At 36.4% G+C, this 24,954-nt stretch overlaps 1 protein-coding gene across 1 annotated transcript in view; it reads right to left on the bottom strand.

Annotated features, from left to right (window-relative positions):
* The window catches only part of ZNF638 (zinc finger protein 638), a 68,648-nt gene extending 46,979 nt beyond the window's left edge, over positions 1–21,669 (bottom strand). The window contains exons 1-7 of the mRNA XM_037048126.1: positions 20,158–21,669; positions 15,660–15,721; positions 6,453–6,491; positions 4,601–4,893; positions 2,950–3,218; positions 1,207–1,353; positions 246–368 (exon numbers count right to left, since the gene is read on the bottom strand). Of these exons, the coding sequence (XP_036904021.1) occupies positions 246–368; positions 1,207–1,353; positions 2,950–3,218; positions 4,601–4,893; positions 6,453–6,491; positions 15,660–15,721; positions 20,158–21,468 (2,244 nt within the window). The 5' untranslated portion in view covers positions 21,469–21,669. The remainder of the gene's footprint in view (positions 1–245; positions 369–1,206; positions 1,354–2,949; positions 3,219–4,600; positions 4,894–6,452; positions 6,492–15,659; positions 15,722–20,157) is intronic.
* Positions 21,670–24,954: the final 3,285 nt, after the last annotated feature.

Raw genomic sequence — 24,954 nt, forward strand, 5'->3', positions numbered from 1 at the left:
ACTCTGTGATGTTCCTACAACAACAAAACCACCTGAGACATTTCTCAGAAGATAGCCCCACTATGTGGCAAAACATGACTGTATATGTACATATAAATAAGTTGTTAATTTCAATGTATTTGAATCTATACACCTGTAATCTGTTGTGTAAATGTTTGATGCATTTTTCTGTAAATGTCACACTTAAGTCAAAAAACGTAAAACTAATCAATAACAATGATAAAACAGATCTAAATCCAATTTACCTGTGTTTTTTTCTTTCCTGGAACACACACTTTCACATTTTTCCCTTTTACTAAAAGAGGTGTTGTTTCAATGTACTTCATGACTGCATTAACTGCCTCCTTAAATTCCATTTTCAAGTAAGCCTAAAACAAAATGTATTATTATTAAAAAAAAATCTAGCTAAAATTCTCTGCATGACTTAATAGTACTTTGTGAAACAACTGTGAAATTACCTCAAGTCCTGACTGTACCTTTCTTTTGGTTTTGACCTTTAGGATATAATTTGATCTTTAGGATGTTTTCACACATGAAATGGACCTTTAACCTCATAGAGGGAAAGAGGGATGCATGGCAGACTCATGGAACAATAAGTAACAGGAAGGCAGGACTTAATGGACAATCAGTGACAAGGGAGGATCCGGTCTAGCTGCTCTAAGTCTAACATTTTTAGGGTTTTCCACAACAAAACAGTATCTCCTATGTCCCCTCATCTTACCTCAAAACCTTATGCTCTGCTTAGTCTAGGGCTATTCATAGTTTTTGGTGAATTTTATTTATTTTGACTTACAAGAATACAACCCACACATAAAAATTACCATACTAACAGAATCACTTGCTTTAGTATAAGCTCGTTGATTATTAAAGTAATAGTTGGCAAATCAAGTCCCACCACCTGTTTTTAAATATATTTTTTTAAATACAGCCATGCTTGTTCACTTATATATTACCTACGGCTGCCTTTGCACTACAATGGCAGAGGTGAGAAGTTGCAATCCTATGGCATGCAAAGCCTAAACCTCTACTATCTGCCAAACCCTGTTCTACAGGACATAAAACAGTATTTTAGAACCTGTTCATTTGAGTCCAATATTTATAAAACAGTTTATACATGTATATAGTAAAAGTAACTAAAAGATCTAACAATGGTCCACATAAAGCATTAACTATGTATGTATTTTCAGAACAGACTAAATGACTCACCTCCTTTCTATATGGAACAATCAGGACATCATTAACTTTTCCAAAGGGCTGAAATATTTTTATAATATCTTCTTCTGTATAGCCGTCCTCTGGCAATTCAGATATAAGGAGAACTGAACCATAACACAAAGGCTGGTCTTTCCGAAGCTATTTTTGGGATGAAAGACAATTATAAACAAACAAAATCAATGCACAAAGACACTAATAAAAATTCTTAATATAAATTCTTCAACCATCAATCTTAGTCTTTTAAACAGTCTTTTCTGAACATTTTACCACAATTAAAAATGTTTTTAAATGGTAAAGAAAAGTGGTAAGATGTCTTATATTTTACCACCCATGAAGCCATCATTGGTAATGAGTTTATAGGTAACCAATCACAGATGCTCTTTTCTGTTTAGAAGCACTATATAACAAACAAGACCTATGGAATGGTCTAAAACTATGAGTATTTTTCTATATGAATCTGCATGGTCCATCACTAATAAAGCTGAAATTACAGCTATGTTCACTGTTTTCTAACAATTGAAAATATCTTAATAGCTATAATATTTTAAAAGGCTCATATATAATACATACAATTTAAGTAAATTTTTATCAAATTTACCACCTGTGGTTCAAAAACTAACTTAAAAAGAAAATTTTAAAACTCCTACTGTCACCACCTAGAAAACTTGAAACTAAAAAAAGAAAAAAAGTTATACTAATTCAGCTTTTTCAAAATTTCCAACACTTCTTCCCAATGCTCTTCAAAATATAATTACAGATTGATAATTTTAAGTTTATCTCTCCAAATATAAGGTCTTTGGGTCAGCAAACTATAGTTGTTTAAAGTACTCAGACACTGTTAAAAATAATGTGTACCTAAATACTTAAAAGCGTTTTTTAATAAAAAAATTTTATTTCTTTTTAGAGAGAGGGGAAGGGAGGGAGAGAGAGAGGGAGAGAAACAACATTGTGTGGTTGCCTCTCATTCACCCCCTACTGGGGACCTGGCCTGCAACAGAGGCATGTGCCCTAACTAGGAATCAAACCAGCAGTGACCCTTTGGTTCACAGGCCAGCACTTAATCCACTGAGCCACACCAGCCAGGGCAAAACTTTTTAATACTAGAACAAACATTTAATAATCTCACCTATTAGGAGTTATTCTGATAATCTCAAGATGTTTTGTATATTATTTACAATATCAATTTACTTAACAATAAAACAATACCTCAGTATCGTAACTAGCAGGTTAAAAGTAACAACAACCAAAAAAAAAACAGTACCCCGAAAAGAGACTATTCTATACTCAACAACAAAGTATTTGACTTCTAACTGTGCTGCAAAATGTATAAAACAGGTTGCAATGATCTATTCTCAGTAGAGATTAACTCTTACAGCTTACTAACAAAGATTACAAAAATTCATTAATGCTACTGGTGATTACATTCACTTTCTCCCAGATGGCAAAATCTCATCATGATCTGCTTATGTGACTAATCAAAAACAGCAAACCACCAAAATGTCATTTTTGACAGATCAAATGCCAAACCCTAGGATTGATAAACAAGATTTTGAATTATTGCATTGTTAATTATATTTATTATAAGAAAAAACAATAAAATATTCCATAGCAACAGAATTTAACAAATCACGATTTCAAATTTTTGGCAAAAATAAAAATAAAAAATTCAGATGATTCTGTTTTCTCTTTAAATGTATGCACAGAATTGCATTAACAAATTAAAGAACTACTGACCTTGCGCTGGAGAGAAACAGCTTTATCAGACACCTGTTTACATTCTGATAAGGTGCCATCTTCAAGATTCTTTGATTTGTAGCGAGTAGAACATCCTCCTAAACTTGAATCATTCTTTGTAGATTTAACTGATGGCTTTGAGCCACTGCCAGTTTTCGGCTTTTGTGCTGGTGACTGTATTGCTTCAACTGCTTCAAAATGCTTCTGTTTATTGAATTCTGACACATGCCCAGGTTGTTGTGCTACATCTTCTAATGCTCTTTTTCTATCTAGTAAAAAGGATGTAAGTACTACTTTAATTGAAAAGAACTTAAGGTAGAAACCATCTCATCATATTGTTATTGTTTTTCTTTTACCCTCAGCAGAGGACATTTTTTCATTACCTTTTAGAGACAGAAAGGGAGAGCAGAAGGGAAAGAGGGACAGATGTGTTTGATCCCCGTTCTGCGTGCGCCCAGATGAGGATCAAATGCACCTGGATTGGGACCAAAGCAGCAACCTAATGTGCCCTGACTGGGAATCAAATCTGCAACCTTTTGTCTATGGGTGATACTCCAACCAAATGAACCACACTGGCCAGGGCTCATTATATTAAAATCATCATCATCATCACCACTACTAGCATCACCCCTCAACTGCCCAAATACTTATCACATAGAGCCACTGTCAGGCCAAATAGGAAGTATATATACACAACAAATTCTTAATCTTTAATTCTTCACTCAAAAGACTTTTACATGAAATTCCATTACTCAGAGAGCTTCCTTTACACCAGTGGTCTCCAAATCTTGGTTTCTGTATCACTCTATACTTTTAAATCTTGAGGACTCCAAAAAGTTTTTGTGTTATATTTACCAATATTTATTATGTTAAGAAAGAAAAATAGTATTTTAAAAACATTTATTAATTGACTTAATAATAATAAACTTCTGTTCTGACAAAGATAAAATGTTTTTATGAAAAACCTGAATTCCCAAAACAAATTAGATAAGCAGCACTGTTGTGCACTTCTCCAAACACTTTAATGTTGGCCTTAAAAGATGATACCTAAATTCCTGTATCTGCTTATGCATGCGTTCTGCTGGATACGTTTTCTGGTTGAAATATATAAAGAAAATCCAGCTTCACTCAGATATGTAGTCATAATAGGGAAGACCTCTCAGACCTCTAAAAAGATCCCCAAGAATATATACAATATATAATAGAGCTATTTCTGGCAAGGTCACAACCAATGAACATCCAAGCTGAAAACATAAATAATTTCAAAAAGCTTTAGAGTAATCCATGGAAGTCGATAATCAATTATTATAGACTAAGACCAACTAAGATGTCTATATATCCTTGATTTTTAAAATTAATGTTGGATGGATATATACAGTCTTATACATTTCTTCTAATAGTTAATAAAGGGAATGTAGATCACATTTCATACAGCAATTCTAAAATTTAATGAAATAGAATATTTTGTTTCTTAAAAAGTTTAAAAAGAGCTGAGGTGAAGAGCTCAAATGTCAACTTTGGTTATATCTTGACAGTAGTAGGTAATTCACCATTTCAAGCTTATTAAAAATATACAAGTATAAAAACTCAAACAAAAAATCTAAAAAAATTTAGTCAAAATAAGTAGATTTATTCATGATCACAAGCGTACCTGATGATCTCACTGATCTCCTCAATATCCTTTCAGGGCTAACTGATCGATAGCTTTTTGGGCTACCTCTAAATGGAATTCTCTTTCGATATGGTGAACGGGACCTGGATCTATATCTGGGAATGAAACGATGGCAAATTCTTGGACTTCGACTTCTTGGTCTATACATATAACGTGTTGGGCTTCGAGATCGATGGAATCTGTGACTTGAACTCGATCTCCTAGCATGTCTAGGACTGGGGGAATGAGAACGTCTTCTTGGAGTTTCATTTTCTTTTCTATTGCCTTCATTTCTACAAAATACAAAAAAGACACACAAGATTCAGCAATTTAGTGTAAATTTAAGCTATTTAAATGACAGAAGTACTTTCTTAAAAACAAACTATTAATACTACCAAACTCTGATACCATGTATTAATTAAAAATAAAACTTTGTTTATGCCCTGGCTGGTGTAGCTCAGCAGATTGAGCGTGGACCTGCGAACCAGACAACCGCGGTTCGATTCCCAGTCAGGGCACATGCCTGGGTTGCAGGCCAGTTCCCGGCATGGGACGCAAGAGAGGCAACCATACATTAATATTTCTCTCCCTCTCTCCTTCTCTATCCCTCTAAAGATAAATAAATAAAATCTTTAAAAAAAAAAACTTTGTTTATGATGATGAAATTCAGCCTTGAGAGAAATAGGAAATTAGAACAGATGACCAGGCCTTGTAAATACTTGGATTTCTGTTTTTCTAATTTACAGAAGAATATCATCATCAATTTCCTGGGTTTTTCCTGTGCCACTATTACAACCAAATATGTTTTTAAAGTATTAAGTCATATAGAATTTATAAAATAATTTACCATATTTTGCTGTGTATAATGCACTCCTGTATATAATGTACACCCACATTTTTGGCACAAACTTTCAGGGAAAAAAATCTTTCATTTCATTCATTTTTAAATCCATTTATTTATTTATTCATTCATTCATTCATTCATTCATTTATTTATTTATTTATATTTAGAAGCAAAACCAATTATTGTATTCCAGGTTATTATTTTGCGTATGGATATTGGTACTGCTGTCTAGAGTTACATTTTTAACACATAAGCATAGATAAAAGGATTAAAAACATTTTTATAGATACAGAATTAGTACTACCCCTGTATAATGTGTATCCTTATTTTTCCCTCAAAAATTTAGGCAAAAAAAAAAAATGTACATTATACATGGTAAAATACAGAATATAAAAAATATTTTTCAACACTTTTTCCTAAAAGAGTATGCCATCTACAAATATTTCTTTGACCTGCTGTACTTGTATACATGCATATTGAATAGGAACCCCCTCCTAAGGAATACAAAGCTTAATAAAACTATTCTCAGGCCTGGGTGGTGTGGCTCAGTTGGTTGGAGCACTGCCCCTTACACCAGGAGGTTGGGGGTTCAATTACTGTTCAGGCTACATGCCTGAGTTGGAGGTCCAATCCCCAGTCAAGGTGCATATGGAAGGCTGCCAATCGATGTTTCTCACATTGATACTTCTCTCTCTTTAAAAATCAATAAACATAAAAAAAATCCATTCCCAGCCTTCTAAGCATGTATAATCTAAGATTTCACAAATATAAAATAATAAAAAAGTATAAAGTATTCTGAGAACAAACTACACAAGTAGATGTTCAGAGAAGAAGTATATTTAATCTAGAGCAACTAAAGAAAGATTTGTGGAGGTTTTGCCATTTGCCTGCTGTTTAAACATAAAAAGAGTCAAAACAGGACTCAATTCAAAACAATGCCTTTAAAAAAAAAGTACTTGCTTACTTTTAAAAAGAAAATTCAGTTACAATGCTTAAAAAAATAATTACCTTCTTGATGGGAGGATCTCAGGATTCCAATCAGGATATCTATTTTGAAAATAAACAATATTAATTAACACTTAAAATAAGACTGCAAGGCTCTATTGATCTTTCCCTGCAATATATCTGTTTACATAATAAACAAAACCTGTTTACATAGTGATTTATTTTAATACAAAAATTTTCTTGGAAATAAAATATTTTGATTATCTCATTCTGTGGATTTTCAACCATTGTGCCATGCAAGAAGATTTAAAACATTCGTTACCTGACTAATCAGGGGACTGACCCCTTTTCCCTTAAACTTTCAAAATTAAAAAATGACAACAGCCAACACCTAATTTTTTGTCAGATCAGCAAAATATACTTTTTGGTGTGTCACTGAATTTTAGTAATTACTTTATGTGTGCCATGAGATGAAAAAGGTTGAAAATTGCTGATCTAACTCAATAAAGTATTATGCTATTAGTCATTTCAGGGAAAAGAAACAGATTCCCCATACTTGAAAGACTTCAAAATTTTTTAAGCAAAACAAAGAGTACACATAAAAAGTAAAGAAGAGGTACAAGATACAAGCTCAAGTAGGAGTTAAAAAGGGAAGATATTTCCCATATTTTGCAGAACTCCAGCAGATACTACTCTACAGAATATGACATACATGAATGGTGCCCCTTACAATCTACCAAGTGGTCCTCAGAGAGATACAATTGGTTGGAAGGAATCAGGAGGGAATTCACAAAAAAAATGTTGCTTTTCAGGTAGCCCTTAAAAAGGTCTAACAACAGGCATGGATCAGGCAACAAAGAAAAGGAGTAGGGGACTTCCGCCACGATGGAGGTGTAGGTGGAAACACTGTGCCTTCTCCAACAACCAAGTTTGAATACAATGAAGGTTTAATAAAGACGCAGCCAAAGAACATAAAACTGAACTATATGGAAGTCCAACAACAACGAACCGTTCAACTGGGACTGCTAAGAGGGGTGGAGCCAGCAGCGGAGCTGGGTCAGGCAGGAAGGATCCCCCGACCCAGGCGCGCAGGCAGCCAGGGTACACGGACCCAGTGAGATTGCAGGACAGGCTGAGTGTAGTTGCACATTCCTGTTCGCAGATAAATCAAGCAAAGGAGTGAGCAGTGAGACGGACCACAGCGGACCCGGCGGCAGGAGGAGGCAAAGGCCAATGATTTCCTTTGACCCCGCCCCCACATACAGCGTCACAACCCAGTGACTGAGTTGCCCCGCCCTGGTGAACACCTAGGGCTCTGCTCCTCATATGTAACAGGCACGAATAGTCCAAAACATGGCTCAAGAAGAACTCAAAGCCTGAGAGCCAATAACTCTAAGTGACCGAGAAATAGCGAACCTCTCAGATGCACAGTTCAAAACACTGGTGATCAGGATGCTCACAGAACTGGTTGATTATAGTCACAAATTAGAGGAACATATGAAGGCTAAACTAATTGAAATGAAGGGAAATGCCCAGGAAACCAATAGTGATGGAAAGGAAACTGGGACTCAAATCAATGGAGTGGACCAGAAGGAAGAACAAAACAAACATCCGACCAGAAAGGAATGAAGAAATGAGAATTCAAAAAAATGAGGAGAGGCTTGGGAACCTCCAGGACATCTTGAAACGTTCCAACTTCCAGATTATAGGGGTACCAGAAGGGGGAAAGAAACAGCCACCAGTGGAAAACATATTTGAACAAATAATACAGGAGAACTTCCCCAGTCTGGCAAAGCAAACAGAATTCCAGGAAATCCAGGAAGCTCAGAGAGTCCCAAAGAATTTGGACCCAAGAAGGAACACACCAAGGCACATCAGAATTACATTAGCCAACATTAAAATGAAGGAGAGAATTCTAGAAGCAGCAAGGGATAAGGGGACAGTCACCTACAAAGGAGTTCCCATCAGACTGTCAGTGGATTTCTCAAGAGACCTTACAGGCAAGAAGGGGCTGGAAAGAAGTATTCCAAGTCATGAAATCCAAAGACCTACAGCCAAGATTGCTTTATCCAGCAAAGTTTTCATTTAGAATGGAAGGAAAGGTAAAGTGCTTCTCAGATAAGATCAAATTCAAGGAGTTCATCATCACCAAGCCCTTATTATATGAAATGTTAAAGGGACTTATATAAGAAAAAGATGAAAAATATGAACAGTGAAAGGACAGCAAACTCACAGTTATTAACAACCACACCTAAAACAAAAGCAAACCTAGAGAACAGCTAGATCAGGAGTGGAACCATAGAAATGAAGAACACATAGAGGGTTAGCAACAGGGGAGTGGGAGGAGGAGAAGGGGGGAGAAGGTACAGAAAATGGCATAGACAGTAGGTAGAAAACAGATAGGGGGAGAGCAAGAATAGTATGGGAAATATAGAATCTAAAGAACCTGAGACACGTGATCATAAACTAAAGTGAGGAATTGTGGGGGAGGGGTGTGCAGAGTGGAGGGGAATGAAGAGGGAATAGAACAACAACTGTAATGATATAATCAATAAAATATTTAAAAGAAGCAAAAAAATAAATAAAGAAAAGAAGTGGAAGCAAAACATGTGTTCTACTCTGGAAACCACTCTGGCTGAAGCATGAAAATGATGAAAAGGAATCATGAGGGGGAAACCTGGAAAGGTATCTCAGAGATAAACTGTGAAGGTCCTTGAAATCAGGTAAAGAGGTTGCACATAAATAAAAGGCAATGGGAGACAAATACATTTCTGAAGAGAAAATAGGAATATTTTCAGAATAATCAGAAATATCTGGAATTAGGAAAAAAGATGAGGGTTGAGATATTTAGAAATCAGACATGTGGAAGCCGTAACTACAGTACTAAAAGTGAAAGACTAACACAAAGTGGGAGTCTGTGGAAAAAAAGAGGGCTGAGGACAGACTCTGAGGCACAACAATACATAAGAGCACAAAAGACAAAGATAACCCAAAGAAAGAGATTTAGGGGTAATCACAGAAAAGAAAGGAGGAACTGTAACATTGTAGAAGCGTAAGAAAAAGACATGTTCATCCTTAACTTTCTAGAGAATCTGGACTCTAATTGGAAATGATTATTAAACCATTAGAAACCACTAATACTCAAGAATTTTAGTAACCAAGAAGAGAGCCATGCAGAAACTGGAAGCAGGAGACTTTTTCAACAGTCACCTGACAGGAAAATAAAGTTAGGTCAAAAACTTAATAAACGCCCTGGCTGGTGTAGTTCAGTGGATTGAGCGCAGGCCTGCAAACCACAGGATCGCGGTTCAATTCCTAGTCAGGGCACATGCCTGGGTCGCAGACCAGTTTCCAACAGGGGACTCCTGAGAGGCAACCATACACTGATACTTCTCTCCTTCTCTCCTTCCCTTCCCCTCTAAAGATAAATAAATAAAATCTTAAAAAAAAGAAAAGTAGCACTGCAGAAAGAAAAAAAGAAAAAAAAATTTTTAAACTTAATAAACATGAAGTTGTTTTTATTTATTGCTATTTGTCTCAGACATTGTTAGCAGGTTAACTTGATAGCAATTCTCAACGCCTTTTCCCTTTTCCTGCTTTTACTATAAAGGCTAACAAAACTAAGTTGTTTCCCCAGCCTCCATAGAAGATAGATAGCCAGTGATAGATTCTAACCAATGAGACATAGGTACAAAACCACTGTCAGACTTTTGAGAAAACTTATACTGCCTTCTTCTTGCTTTGAGGTGACAAATTATGAAGACCAAAAAAAAAAGTTAACTTTAGTCCAATGTGTCCATCACCTAGCATCAACAATTATCAAAATATGGATAATTTTATTTCATCTGCTCCTACGCTTTTTAAAACTTTCATTACTCTGTACCATATGAGAAGACCAATTTCTAATTTTATGGTATAGTGCTTTAATGCAACACCTTTGGAATCAAATAAAGCTGGATCTAAGGGTAAAGCCTGCCATTTAATGGCTGTGTATTTGAAAGCCAGTTACTTGAGTAAGCCTTGCTTTCTCATATGTACAATACTCAAAACATAGCTGGTTGTCAACACATGCAAGTTATTGAATTTCCATACTTTTGCAGTTTATGATTTCACAAGAGCTTGAGGACTATTATTCAAGAGTTGGTAATAATGTTCATCCTTCACTAGGCTCACAGCCAGAATGCAAGTTCTTGTCTCTACTGCCCAGAACAGAAAAATAATGCATATATACTATTCCATGGGTTTGGGCTGTCTATATATGGCCTAGTTTAAAATGTTTCAGAAGCATGATACTCCTTACATATGCTACATAATACAATGGGTAAGAACAAGGACTGAAGCAAATGACATCTGGGCCCCAATATGATGCAACAAACATACACATCACCTATAAAATCGTGACAAAAATGTTCAACCTGAATCAGGAAGAAATTGTACAGAATGTGATATATTCTGCAAGACAATTTTCTTGGATGTTTCAAAATAAGTCAACATCATGAAAAAATGTCCTCCTCAAAAATAAAGGCCACAGGGTGGACCATTCTAGATTAAGAGAATGGAATACATGAATCTTGATTGAATCCTGGATTAGGAATGGAAATCCTGGATTAGGAATGATGCTACAGGGGTAGGCAGGAAACCATAAAAGGCATTTGGGAAACAGGTGGAAGACATGTTGAATTGAAGAGTGAATTATCATATGTTTGCAATTTATTTTCAAATAGTTAAAAAAACATATATATAGATATAAAATAGATGTGGGAAATATTAATAATTGGTGAATAAAGATGAATAATATATGCTTACTATCCTTTCAAATTTTTTGCAGCTTAGAAATCTTTCAGAATAAAATGTTCGGGGAAGGGGAAAAGCAAAGATCCCTGGCACTAGCTGTGCCTATTATTTGTTGTGATATGAAATTTGCCTCTTTGTGCCTCAGTTTCCTCATTGGTAAAATCATAAATAATCATTATACATATCACATTTCACTGCTTTGGAGAATAAATTATATAAAATACTTAGAATAATGCCCAGCATTCAATAAGCAGGTAGCTATTATTTATTATTTTTACTATTAAAACTCTGATACTCTGTATCTTTTTTCAAGTTAACCAACAACTCTTGTGTCCAGAAAGATCCAACAAAGACAAAAAGAATAAAGAGACAAAGAGAATTTAGCCTTAAGAAAAAAGAACCCAAACACACATTAGTAGAAGAAAGACTAAACAAATTAAGGTATAAAAATGCAATGGAACATAAGGCAGCTTAAAAAAACAAAGAACAGCCCTGGCTAGTGTAGCTCAGTGGACTGAGCTCGGGCTTGCGCACCAAAGGATTGCGGTTTAATTCCCACTCAGGGCACATGCTTGGGTTGCAGGCTAGTTCCCAGCAGGGGATTCACAAAAAGCAACCATACATTGATATTTCTCTCCTTCCTTTCCCCTCTAAAGATAAATAAAATTTTTTTAAAAGGCATAATTTTTTAAAAATACAAAGAATAGGAACTTCCGCCAAGATGGAGGCATAGGTGGAAACACTGTGCCTTCTCCCACAACCAAGTTTGAATACAACAAAGGTTCGGAGAACAAAAACACAGCCAAAAAAAAAAACCCAGAAAATTGAATTATACGGAAGTCCAACAACCACTAACCGTTCAATGGGGACGGTAAGAGGGGCGGAGCCAGCAGTGGAGCAGGGTCGGGCAGGACAGATCCCCCGACCTAGGCGCACAGGCAGCCCAGACCCACTCAGGGTGTGGGGCAGACTGACTGCGGTCGCACATTCGCACACAGTGAGACGGACCACGCAGGCCCCAGGGGGCAAGGGCTGACGGCGGTGGCACACTTGCGTGCAGTGGGACGAAACACGTGGGCCCGGTGACAGTGGCAGCTGCAGCACCTGTGGGGGCCTCGGCGGAAGGTGGCAGAGGGGACGCCATAGTTCCTCGTTGACCCCGCCCCCACATACAACTTAACGTCACAACCCAGTGACTTAGTTGCCCTGCTCTAGTGAACACCTTAGGGCTCCGATCCTGCTACAGAACAGGAACGAACAGCCCGAAAGATGGCACAAGAAGAACTCAAAGTCCCAGAGCCCATAACTCTCAGCGACCAAGAGATTGCCAGCCTCTCAGAAGCACAATTCAAGACACTGTTTATCAGGATGCTCACAGAACTGGTTGATTATAGTCACAAATTAGAGGAACCTATGAAGGCTAAACTAATTGAAATGAAGGGAGATGTCCAGGAAACCAATAGGGATGGAAAGGAAACTGGGACTCAAATCAAGGGAATGGACCAGAAGGAAGAACAAAACATCCGACCAGAAAGGAATGAAGAAATGAGAATTCAAAAAAATGAGGAGAGGCTTGGGAACCTCCAGGACATCTTGAAACGTTCCAACATCCGGATTATAGGGGTACCAGAAGGGGGAAAGAAACAGCCACCAGTGGAAAACATATTTGAACAAATAATACAGGAGAACTTCCCCAGTCTGGCAAAGGAAATAGAATTCCAGGAAATCCAGGAAGTTCAGAGAGTCCCAAAGAATTTGGACCCAAGAAGGAACACACCAAGGCACATCAGAATTACATTAGCCAAGATGAAAATGAAGGAGGGAATCCTAGAAACAGCAAGGGATAAGGGGACAGTCACCTACAAAGGAGTTCCCATCAGACTGTCAGTGGATTTCTCAAAAGAGACCTTACAGGCAAGAAGGGGCTGGAAAGAAGTATTCCAAGTCATGAAATCCAAAGACCTACAGCCAAGATTGCTCTATCCAGCAAAGCTTTCATTTAGAATGGAAGGACAGATAAAGTGCTTCTCAGATAAGGTCAAGTTCAAGGAGTTCATCATCACCAAGCCCTTATTATATGAAATGCTAAAGGGACTTATCTAAGAAAAAGATGATGAAAAATATGAACAGTGAAAGGACAGCAAACTCACAGTTATTAACAACCACACCTAAAACAAAAGCAAACCAAGAGGACAGCTAGATCAGGAGTGGAACCATAGAAATGAAGAACACATGGAGGGTTAGCAACAGGGGAGTGGGAGGAGGAGAAGGGGGGAGAAGGCACAGAAAATAGCATAGATGGTAGGTAGAAAACAGATAGGGGGGAGGGCAAGAATAGTGGGGGAAATATAGAATCTAAAGAACTTGAGACACATGGTTATAAACTACGGGGAGGGAGAATGGCGGGGGAGGGAGTGTGCGGGTGGAGGGGAATGAAGGGGGGGGAATAGAACAACTGTAATGGTATAATCAATAAAATATATTAAAAATAAAAAATAAAAATAAAAAAATACAAAGAATAGAGAGTACCATATACTATTTGGCCATGGAAGGATCCCAAGCACCTAACCAAATCAAGGTTATCTATTAATTATTATTACTTATTTTTATTTTTTGCAATGGAAAGAAAGCCATGAAGGAATTATTCAAAATCATACGACCTGAAAAGGTAAAAATGTAGGATAGAGTATTAAAGTGGCAAGCAAGGAAAGCACACGCTTGTAAAAACGTGCATGAAAAAAGATTATTTACAGAAAAGGCTTTAACAGAAGGTATCCATGCTATTTGCTCTAGTTAAGTTAATGACAGTTCATGTAACTAGAATCCTCTTACTAGCATTAATGCCTACTTATAGCAAGTAACTCACTCCTACCTAAATCCCTGAGTAAATAACTAATTCCTACCCCCTAAATCTCTTATCTTCACAAAATTCAGACACTCCATAGGGTATCTTCAGGAAAATTTGCAGCTTAAGGATTTTCTATTTACAGTGACTGTAGGCCTAATCCAATATAGGTAACAATTTTCTCTACATGATAATCTATGTTTGTCTGTACAGAATCTATTCCAGAAAGCAACTCCAATCTCTATTCTTAGTCTACATGAATCAGGTAGGGCTTATATCACAAACACCAGGAAGAGGCACATGACAACAAGTGAGGTAGAATATCCTATTCCCACAACCATTTTAATTGGTTTAGAGATGACAACTAACCCCAAAAGAGCATAATCAAGGATTTGTGCTGCAGTTATGAGGAAAGAGGTGCTTACTTCTTTTTAAGTCCTGAAATGGCTAGCTTATACAGATCACTTAAGTCCAGAACTATGGGGGTCATTTTGTTCTGTGGAGAAAAGTGTGCCTGAAAAGTGTACCAAAGCAAAAGAGAACAACCAAGAAACCAAAATATTTCTCACACTATAATTTTTGTTGAGCATCCAATTCAGCTGTTCTGAAACTATAACCACTCTTTAAGCTTCCCAGTTAAATAAGCTAATACATTCTCTTACCGTAAGAACTAGAGTTAGGTTTATCACATAATACTAGAGCCCTAAATAATTTTTAAAAAATGGTGATATTTTAATAAAGAACAAAACAAAGCCTTAGCTGGGTAGATCAGCCTTAGCTGGCCAGCTAAAGCACTGACCCAATACCTAAGGCTGTGGGTTCAATCCCTGGTCAAGACACATAAAAGAATCAACCATTGAATGAGTAAGTGGAAAAACAAATAGTTGTTTCTCTCCCACTACCTCCTCTTCTCTAAAAATTAAAAAAAAAAAAAGAACAAAAACCAAAACAGCTGCCACAGATCCATTTGCCCAAGAAAATGGTATTATAAGTCTACTGACCAGGAACTCGTTATTTACTTATCAGCATGTTTAAAATGATGCTAGGGAAACACAACTTAATTTTATGTTACTCTGAGGGACAAAAGAGAATACTGTTAAAATCACGCTTTTCACCTATTTCATAGGTACCCTGTCTTAAAGAAATAAAAGGTGCAAGAATTCAAGAAGCAATTAGAGGAACCAGCATACTACATAACGCTTATTCTGAAAATAGGTTATAAGCCAGAGGAGAGCTTTAGACCTGAAATTAAACACTGATGTCTGAATCAGGTAGTTTTTAGTTATGTACCATCTTTTGGGGGGGGGAGGGGGAGATACGAGAAGGGAAGACTCTCTACTCTAAAACAGATTAACCATCCTAAGGAACACAAACCAGCAAGAAATAAACCAATGATTTTTTTAAAAATCTATCTGAGATTAAATTATGAAGAAGTGAGAAGAAATTATCACATTTCTTTCCTTTTGGAAAAAAATTAAAAACACTTTTATAAAATGAATACTTAAAACAGGCAATAGTTTTCTAGAAATATTTTTCTTCAAAGTACCACATAGAAGATATTGAACATTCATACCTGAGTATTAATTATTTTATAAATTTGCTACATATAAAAAAGAAAAAGTTGTTCTTACTGTTGACGTAACTGTCGGCAGCTTTCAATATGAGTAGATGTATTTTGATGCTGAATCCAATCCTATTGTAAAAGGAGAAAAGTGATGAAATTAGAATACATCTCATGCTGAATTATGAAATTTGCCTTTTAAGTTGACGTTCCCCCCAAATTAAACAAAGCCAGTTAACAGATAGCATTTGGTTACTCAATAAAATTTTTTAAAAACAAAAATAAAGGCCTCCAAACAAAGGCATTTAATGCCAAATCTCATTGATGCCACTTTAAATCATTTCAGTATAGAAAGCATACAAGAAAATCATACCTTTGTATACTCATTTTGAAATCAAATATACATTTAAACTTGGAGAAAATAAAACCATGGATGAGAAATAACTCATCTCATATAAAAATAACACACCAGAGAATACCAAAAACTCTATAAATAAAATGGTATTTCAAATGGCATCTTCAAAATTTAGGATTTCAATGACTTTTACCTCTAAAATTCAAGCTAATAACATTAACAATAAAAAAATCCTACCTCATAGGCCAGTGCCATTCCAAACTATACTGGCAAAGGATAAGATTAGTAAAATATGAAAAGCTGTTGACAAAATCTAATTTATTTTTAAGATTTAAGGGAAAGTAACACCATTTCAAAGACACACATCCCTTCATTTAGAGCTTTACAATAAACAAAATGCTTTCTTAAACATTACTTTATTTACAAATCTTTGCTAAAATTACACTCTGTACCCATAAATAGCTCCTAAAAGATACATATGATTAAAAAAAGCAATACAGTTTAAAAAAAGCAATACATACAGTCCTCCAAGTGAAACATTATTTGAAAGCAACATGTATATTAGTCAGTTTTGTTTCTCTAGCATTTGGATAGAGAGAAAACTTACTAAACAGTTCTGTATATTAAAACTTTCCTTGAGAAAAATATTACTCATTTCCATTTCAAAACATTTCATTTTGCTATTGCTAAAGACGAACTAGAAATTTCCACTTAAAACTACAGTTGACTTTATGGAACCTGCTTTGTTACAAACCACCTGAAAATAAGTGAAAGATACTTGCCAATACTTAACAACGCGTTATGGAAAAACTCTAAACCAGGGGTGTCCAACCTGGTGGTGTCTCTGGGCCACACTGGAAAAAGGGTTGTCTTGGGCCACACGTTAAATACACCATTACTAATGAAAACCGATGAACAAAAAAAAGTTTTAAGTAAATTTATGATCTTGTGTTGGGCTGCTTTCATGGCATCCAGGGCTGCATGTGGCCCAGGGGCACACAGGTTGGACACCCCTGCCAGCTAAAGTATTTCATTAAGCCATAGAAACAAATGTGGATTGCAAAAAAGAAATGTTTGCATATCCTGCTCAGCGATACAAACAGAAAGCTAGTAGAGACTGGCAATTACCAAGTCTCTAGTACTGCTAAACCCATGTCTTTGACAGTAATTGGACACTGTTTACATGAAACAGACGCACTGACAGGTAGTAAATTGAGCATGATTTATTTGGACCATAAAGAGTTTACTTAAGTTGCCAACAGTTAAAAATCCAGAGATATTTACCCCCAAATCCAGATTATCAGCTTTTCTTGAAAAAGTATAGAGATATAATTCTGGACATGTATTCCATATAGAAACTATCAACTGATGCTGATAACTGCCCTATTTAAGGCATATCCTTCTCCAGTTTTACACACACACACACAAACACCAACACCCACTGTCCTTTAATAGGTCCACTTCACTTCCTTTAAACTCAGTAAATATATCTGTGCCACCCCAGTCTCAAGACTCTCTAAAAACAGTTATGAAAATTTTAAAAAGATCCCAAAGCAGTACTGCCTCTCCAAAGAAAACATGGTAATTACCTAACCAAGCAGGAGATGCTGCAAGAACTACAGAGTTGACAGGGCTCAGAATCAAACTGTGAAAATACCCAGCCATATCAGAGTCCACTCTTTACCTCCAACTACCTCAAAAATCTTTTGTCAATACTTTCTCAAACTGAATTATTTCAGCCAGAAAGACAGCTTTTAAACCAAGCACAGCCTTCTGAACCAAGGGCATACAAGACATAACTTGTAAATTCAGGATAGCTCCTCCGTGAACATCTAAATCCCAATTCAAAAATAAAAATACACTTCAATTCTGTAGTGTCTTTTTCAGGCTACATTTTTAGATTCCAGAGGTGGGGATAATATTGTCAGATGTTACTTAGCAAGAAAAAAATTTGCAATTGCTAATTTACATTTACTTGCAACATATTTATAATGTCATATATATGCACACATAGAAGGCAAGAAAAAATATATCACAGACAAAAGAGAGATAGCTTGTATCATGTAAGCCCATGTTCATAAATCCCTATCATTTAGCAATCTGGTAGCGAAACATTCACTGGTTAGCTCTACTGTGCTCTTCTGTTAAAAGGTGTTTGTTTTAAATGGCAATCAATCTCTGTGAACTCTATAATGATCACTTATTTGTATTCATGCTGTGCACGTCAACCACATCTACCTCTCTAAAATATACTTTCTACATGTTACATCACATATCAAGAACTTTAATCAGCTTCCTAATGCCCCTTGCCTCAAGTCTAAACTTCTTAGGCTATCTTTTAAAGGCCCTTCATATTTATATGTTGCTCACATTTGAAATGTAATTCCTCCTACTCCAGGCATAGTGAAGCCTATTCTCACCATTCAATACCCACTTTCAACCTACTCCATTAAGTCTTCACTCCCAAATCATTCAAGTACAGAAAGACTTAGTGCAGTTAGTCACCAACCCTCAATTAGTTTTATCTAACTGGACAAGTTTCTTGATGTCTGGGTATATTTATACTTCTTTTTAATTACATACTGCTAAACGCATAATAGGTGTTGGTAAATTGATAACCCTGGCTTGAACTGATATGAATCTGAAATCAAGGTAATAATATGAAATCCTCTCTCCTACAGCATACCCAAACAAGTTAAAGACAATCATCAAACCATTTGTTGTTCTCTATTTTTTTAATTCCTTAGGTGCATAATCAGGAGACAGTAAGACTCTCGATAAACTGTTTAGGAACATCTAAATTTTGTATGTTCTTCATTTGTGTCTTAGGCACTCAACACACTCATGTATAAAACTACTAATCAGTATATACAAAATGAATGAACACCTTTTCTATTCTACAGAATAAAAATTAAAATGTTTAAGTTCTGTATTTTAAGATATTTTTCTTGGATTCATTATGGCTAACTGAAAGTTCAAATTAAATGAAACACAGAAAGCTTAACACTAAATTCAGAACTTCAGCCAGAGCTACTTGCAAATTGTAACTAAGTACTATAAATTACTTTGAGATTTTTTCAAGACTTTGCTATCCCCTTTGACATGGTAAGGCAACTATTATTTTAATCAGAACTCAGCAAATCTGGCTAAAATACAGTAAAATGCTGCTTTCCTTTGCTGTTGTTAATCTTAACACAAATGCATCAGCACTAGGTATCAGATTCTTGTTGGCTGAAACCTGATGAGTGTGTAATATAAAGACAAAAGGGCAGCACTGGAAGGAGAAAAAACAAGAGAATTAATACCTGCAGGTTTTTAAACTATTCAAAGTATCAACCAATGTTATGGCCTTGAATCAAAGCTTGTTCCCAGGAGGAGGACACTTCTTCCTGACCATTTATGATATAAATCTACAAATCATACCAGTAAATGGAAGAAACAATGGTTTCCAAACATATATAAGTAAATTAAACATACTTGGAAATTCCTACTCAAATCCACCAATGCTTACTATCAAAATATATTTTACATTACTTCTCCGGACCTCTGAAAATATACCCTTTTAGTTGTACTAGCCATGAAGATACCTAAAGCTTCTTTATTTTTAAAAGATTTTTCTCTAAACTTCTATTACTTTTATACTCTATTCACTGAGCCCACAGGCGGTACCCAAATAATTCATTTTGATTCAATTTTACTATGATTAAGTTATTTTAAGAAACTCCTTCCTGTGAAACACTAAAAATCCTAGTCCAGACAGAATGAAGAAATACTTAAATTGACATTAACCGTCTTTAGCCCAAGAAAAGTAGATACCCGCATGGCTACAGTATACTCTCTCTTCAAAGTGTATAGTACAAATGTTTTAATCCAAATTTTTCTATTTATTCTCTTATTTAAACTGACTCATGTGACACTGTCTTATAAGTATACAGTTTATATTATATTTTTGTTGCATAAATTTCTGATAAGTAATCAAAAGTTTAAAATACATGGACAAACCATGTCGTGCGCCCAGTCACAGGACTACAGAAAGGCTAACATTCAATCCAGTACTTAGGATGTAATCTAAGATTACAACCAAGCATTGACATTGCAATCAAAATTAACTTCTACCATTTTCTTAATGCCTAGTTAACATCAGCATACATGAGAATTCAGAGGAAACTTGGGCGCTGAGTAGCATTATACAGTGATGTTTAAAAACACTCACCTTCAAATGACTACATTCTACGTTACACAGAGAACAGAAATGTGGAAATATTCTTGGAGATGCTGCATAATAATCATTCATCATAGAAGGAGTTGGAAGTCTCTTCATCTTCTGGGCATCAGTATGTGAAAACTTCGGTAGCCAGGATGCTTTCACAATCCCAAAGGGAGACCGAATGGGAATGTCAGGCTCTGGCTGGTAATTCTTTTTACTGCCTCCTGATCCATGTACATTAGATGAATTAATAACAGGCTCACGTGGGATCCGCTCTTGATGGCTTACAGCTGAAACTAGTTCCGATGAAAAAGGTTGCTGGCTCATAGATGGAGGAATCAGAGACCGACTCATTGTCTGGTTAACTGGTTGACTAATGGACTGGCTGACAGATTTTATAGGTTCAAAGACTGACTGTCTTCCTGAAATGTGTAAGCCTGACATCTTGGTTCCACTTTCAACTGGGAAAAAGGACTGATTATTGGAGGACTCACTTGGGAAGTCCATCTGTCGAAACACATCTTCAACAGGAAACATAGAATTACATATAACATTTGGTGCGGGAACAGATGCAGAAATGCTCTGTGACCGAAATTCATTCTTGACCTCATCAGTTGGAATTTCAGGATCATAAATACGTACTTCAAGTGGATCTTCTGTGTAGCCATATTTGCTTGCATGCCCATAATCAATCACATTACTTGAAACTGCCTCGCTAACAAGTGTTTCCTTATTTCTGCTCTGAGAAGGTAAATTAGGTAATCGGCGCCCCATTTTTCGCATTCTTATATCCCTCAAAATCAATGGCATATTTTCAGGAGTTAGCTGTTCATCAGGATAGCGGCTGAGTTCTTCTAAATCTTCATTAGATAATCCAAAACTTGCTAAGATACTTGAGGCACTCTCTTTTGTATAGCGGCTCTGCACTTTAGGAGTCGGCTCTGTAACCTGTGTTACAGAACTCTGTTTCACTCCCACTGATGCAGGTATCTGAGGCTCATCATCCCACCGGCTACCATGAGGCTTCCCCTTCTTTTGTTGTGCTTCATGAAAATCCAGTTTTTCTTTGGTCAATCTTGGATCAGTTCGGTGTTGAGTTACCTGAACATTCATTCTCTGTGGTCCCATGTTCTGGTAAGTTTCATGACCAGCAAATCTGTGTGGAATTCCACGGGCTCTCCCTGCTGGGTAAAATCTTGGAAGACCCATAGGTCCAGGCCTCATAAATGGTCCTGGAGGCCTCATCCCAGAAGGGTTAGGTGCTCGTGGCCTCTGAAGTGGGAAGTTTCCTCGAGGATTAAACCTGGGTCTCGACATGGCTATTTTCAAGAAAGCCTGATTTAATAAAGTATAAGGTGGTGTTGAACTATGTGAGGCAACGGCATTCAACTGCTGAAGCGCCAACTGAGTCTTAATCTGAGCAAAGTGCAAAGGAGATGGGCCCAACAGAAGTGGGTTTGCAATGCCCAGGTTCAAGGAATTCACAAGTGGTGCGAAATTTTCCAAGAATAACACAAAGCTGAAAGTTAAAACACAAACATTAGATCATTTTAACTCAAACTACTTCATGAAGTGGGTTCTACAGCCAGTGTAAAACATTTTGAAACAAAGCCACGAAAACATTCTGCATTTCGTACACTTTTAGAATAAGTGTGTAGAACAATTTTAAACTTTCCAAAAAACTTTCTCTTCTTTTCTTTCCCAAATCCAGAACACAAACCCCAAACCTTAAGCCAGAGTTCATGTGTACTGTGTTGCACTGGGTGCTGTCCTAGGTGCTGAGAGATATTTACAACTCCTAAATAATCTTGAAAAACTGAGGATTGCACGCTGTAATACTGGAAAAAAAGATGAAGGCATTAAAAATACTTAGAAATGTGCAAACACTTAATATTTATGTCTTCAGATGTACAAACAATGAAAGTAGGAATGTAACCCAAAAATTTTACGAGACCTATTTCTCCAAGCCACAACTTCCTTGGAATTACATCTAATAAATTCCATATAGCAATTAGACTATGCTTAAGGTTCTGTTAGACAGTTGTTTCTTCTAAGATGAATACTTGTCACCAATAACTCGACTAGAGTCTGACAAAAGAGTGTACAGTAGCACAGAATTCATTATAACATAAAAAAATATGTAGCAAAACCAGTTATCAGTCTCTTGGATTCCTTCCAAAGAAGGGCACAGACAAATACAGGGGCGGGCAAAAGTAGGTTTACAGTTGTAGTATGAATAAGTACAAATAAATACTACAATAATTAATAATTAGAAAAGAACAAACTTTCACGTACTTACAACTGTAAACCTACTTTTGCCCACTTCTGTGTACATGGATAACAATATCTTTATAGAGTACTGTACATGTACTTTACTTAGATTGATTCATTTCTTACAACAACCCCCTGAGATATGTATAGTTTTATGAGGAGGATACTAATAAGTAACTTACATACAAAGTAAGTGACCAGGCTGAGATTTTGCACTTCAGTTAATTTGGCCCCATACAATCCATGCTCTTATCTACCAACAGATGTGAGCAAGAATGTCTTGCAGTTCCCCAACACTGTATTAGTTAAAACTGGCTGCTGCCCAGCCTGTTGGAATACAGCACAATTCATTCCAACCCACTTCTCAGAGAAATAGTACTTTGGCTATCATTCAGGACCAGGGTCAGCAGTCACAGAACTTGTCTGCCCTCTCTATTTGGAAAAGAAAGGAAAAAAAAAAGACACAGACCATGCCTATACTTTCTATGAAGTTTCTACTTTTTTATAACCAATAGAAATGCAGGGTGAGAAACATGAGGTCTTCAGTCATTTATGCTATGAAAACCCCACACTATTTGTCCTATTTGATGATGATCACTTTTTGGTACAAACTACCATTTCATCTACAACTCTACTATACACTTCCTTCTTTATACATGTTGGTGAAATGGTGATTTTGCTCAGAAATGGGCTTTATCTGACAACACTCTCCCAACCACCTTGCAGGGTGTCACCATATCTAATCTATATAAAAAGATATTACTGCCACATCATTCTCTGTTCAAAACTCAAAGAGAATCTCATTCCCTTTACTTACTATAGTTTTATGTTTAAGATACAACCAACCTAGCTAATCTCTACCCTTCTAATTTTACTGAACACTTACTCCATCTAGGCCTTTGCTCCTATAGCTCTTTCTACTTTCCCTCTCTTCTAATCAAAACACATGAACAAAACAACCTTGCCCTCAACCGGATTTATTTGATTTTACTCATCCTTCAAGGTCAATCTCTGTTAAAACTTCCTTGACCACCAAGGCCCAGAGTGAGTCTTCCAACAAACTTTCATATTTATTGCTTATACCATTTTGGGACTTGTACCTTTTACTATCTTATTTTTGTGCTCATATGTGCAGTCTTTTTCAACAATCTAGTGTCAACTGAAGGCATATTCACTGTTGTTTTATCTCCCAAGGATATAACTCTACTCCTACTCAAAATACCCTCAAATATTTGTTAAGCTATTTGAATGACCACATTCAAAGTCTTCATAACTGACATAGATTATTAATTTTCAAATTAGAATGAAAGACAAAAATACAGTAAAATTATACAGGTGCCTAATTCAGCAGATACAAGCAGCAAACACAAGCTTACTGAACAATACCCAAAGTCTCTGTAAATAATGTTCTTTTATAATAAACTCCAGGTCTTTTAAAATAATCATGAATGATATGAAACTGTACCTACCTTCTACAAAATAAAAATACTTCCAAGAACAACGTTGTCTTTACCCCATCTTTAAAAACAATCACTGCTTCTGCAAGCAGTTTGTCATGTACACTCTTTCTGCACTATTTTCCTTCATTGGTGAAGACTCCTCTCACAACTTCAAAAGCACAATCTCTTCCGAATATTGTTCTCCCCCATAATAAACCAAAAAGGAACAGATTTCAGTTATCTAATAATCACATGGAACTGTGAACAAGTATCATGAAAGTACCTACATTTTAAATTCTTTGGAGGGAAAAACCTACTTCCTAGCATTGCCTCACACTGAAATAATTATACATTTATAGGTTGCAAGACAGCAGCCCTTCACATACCCTACTCTGCAGAAACTAGTGTCCTATAAGAATACAGGTGTTCTACAAAGTACCCTGGTCAAGAAAATTTGGAATGCATTCATGTACTACCCTCATTTTTTTGGTCCTCACCCAAAGACATGCTGATTAATTTTAGAGAAAAGGGGAGGGAGAAAGGGAGAAACACTGATTGGCTACCCTTCATACACGCCCTGACCAGACCCACAACCTAGGCATGTGTCCTGATAGGGAATCAAACTACAACCTTTTTCTCTGTGGGACAACACCCAACCAAGTCACACAGGCCAGGACTCATGCTACCCTTCTTAGAGGGGCACAGTAACGACTGTATATTAAAGGCTCTGAACTGCCTTATACTTTATTAAAAATCTTTTTCCATTTTGCACTTCCCAGCCTTGACTTTTCCTTCATGCATATATACCCAGGAGTGACATTTGAAGTATTTAGTGATTGGTAAAGCACACACAATGATCAATCAATAGTAATTTGTGCTTGATAGTGTGTAAGGAGGGTCCTTACCTCCTTCTTCCACTACTCCCCTTGAGTTTTTAGCTGCTGTGCACAGAATGATGGCAGGGCAGTCCTCAGGAAGGAAGTGTAAGAGTGAGAGAAGTAGAAACCCACCTTTGGGGCAACAGGGCAAAATTATTTCAATATTTTAAGGCCTGGCATATCTATATCATTGAATAGCACTCCTGAAAAGACAC

Source organism: Sturnira hondurensis, unplaced genomic scaffold (genome assembly GCF_014824575.4).
Source record: "Sturnira hondurensis isolate 20B ecotype Veracruz unplaced genomic scaffold, ASM1482457v3 Scaffold0006413, whole genome shotgun sequence".
Taxonomy (NCBI): domain Eukaryota; kingdom Metazoa; phylum Chordata; class Mammalia; order Chiroptera; family Phyllostomidae; genus Sturnira; species Sturnira hondurensis.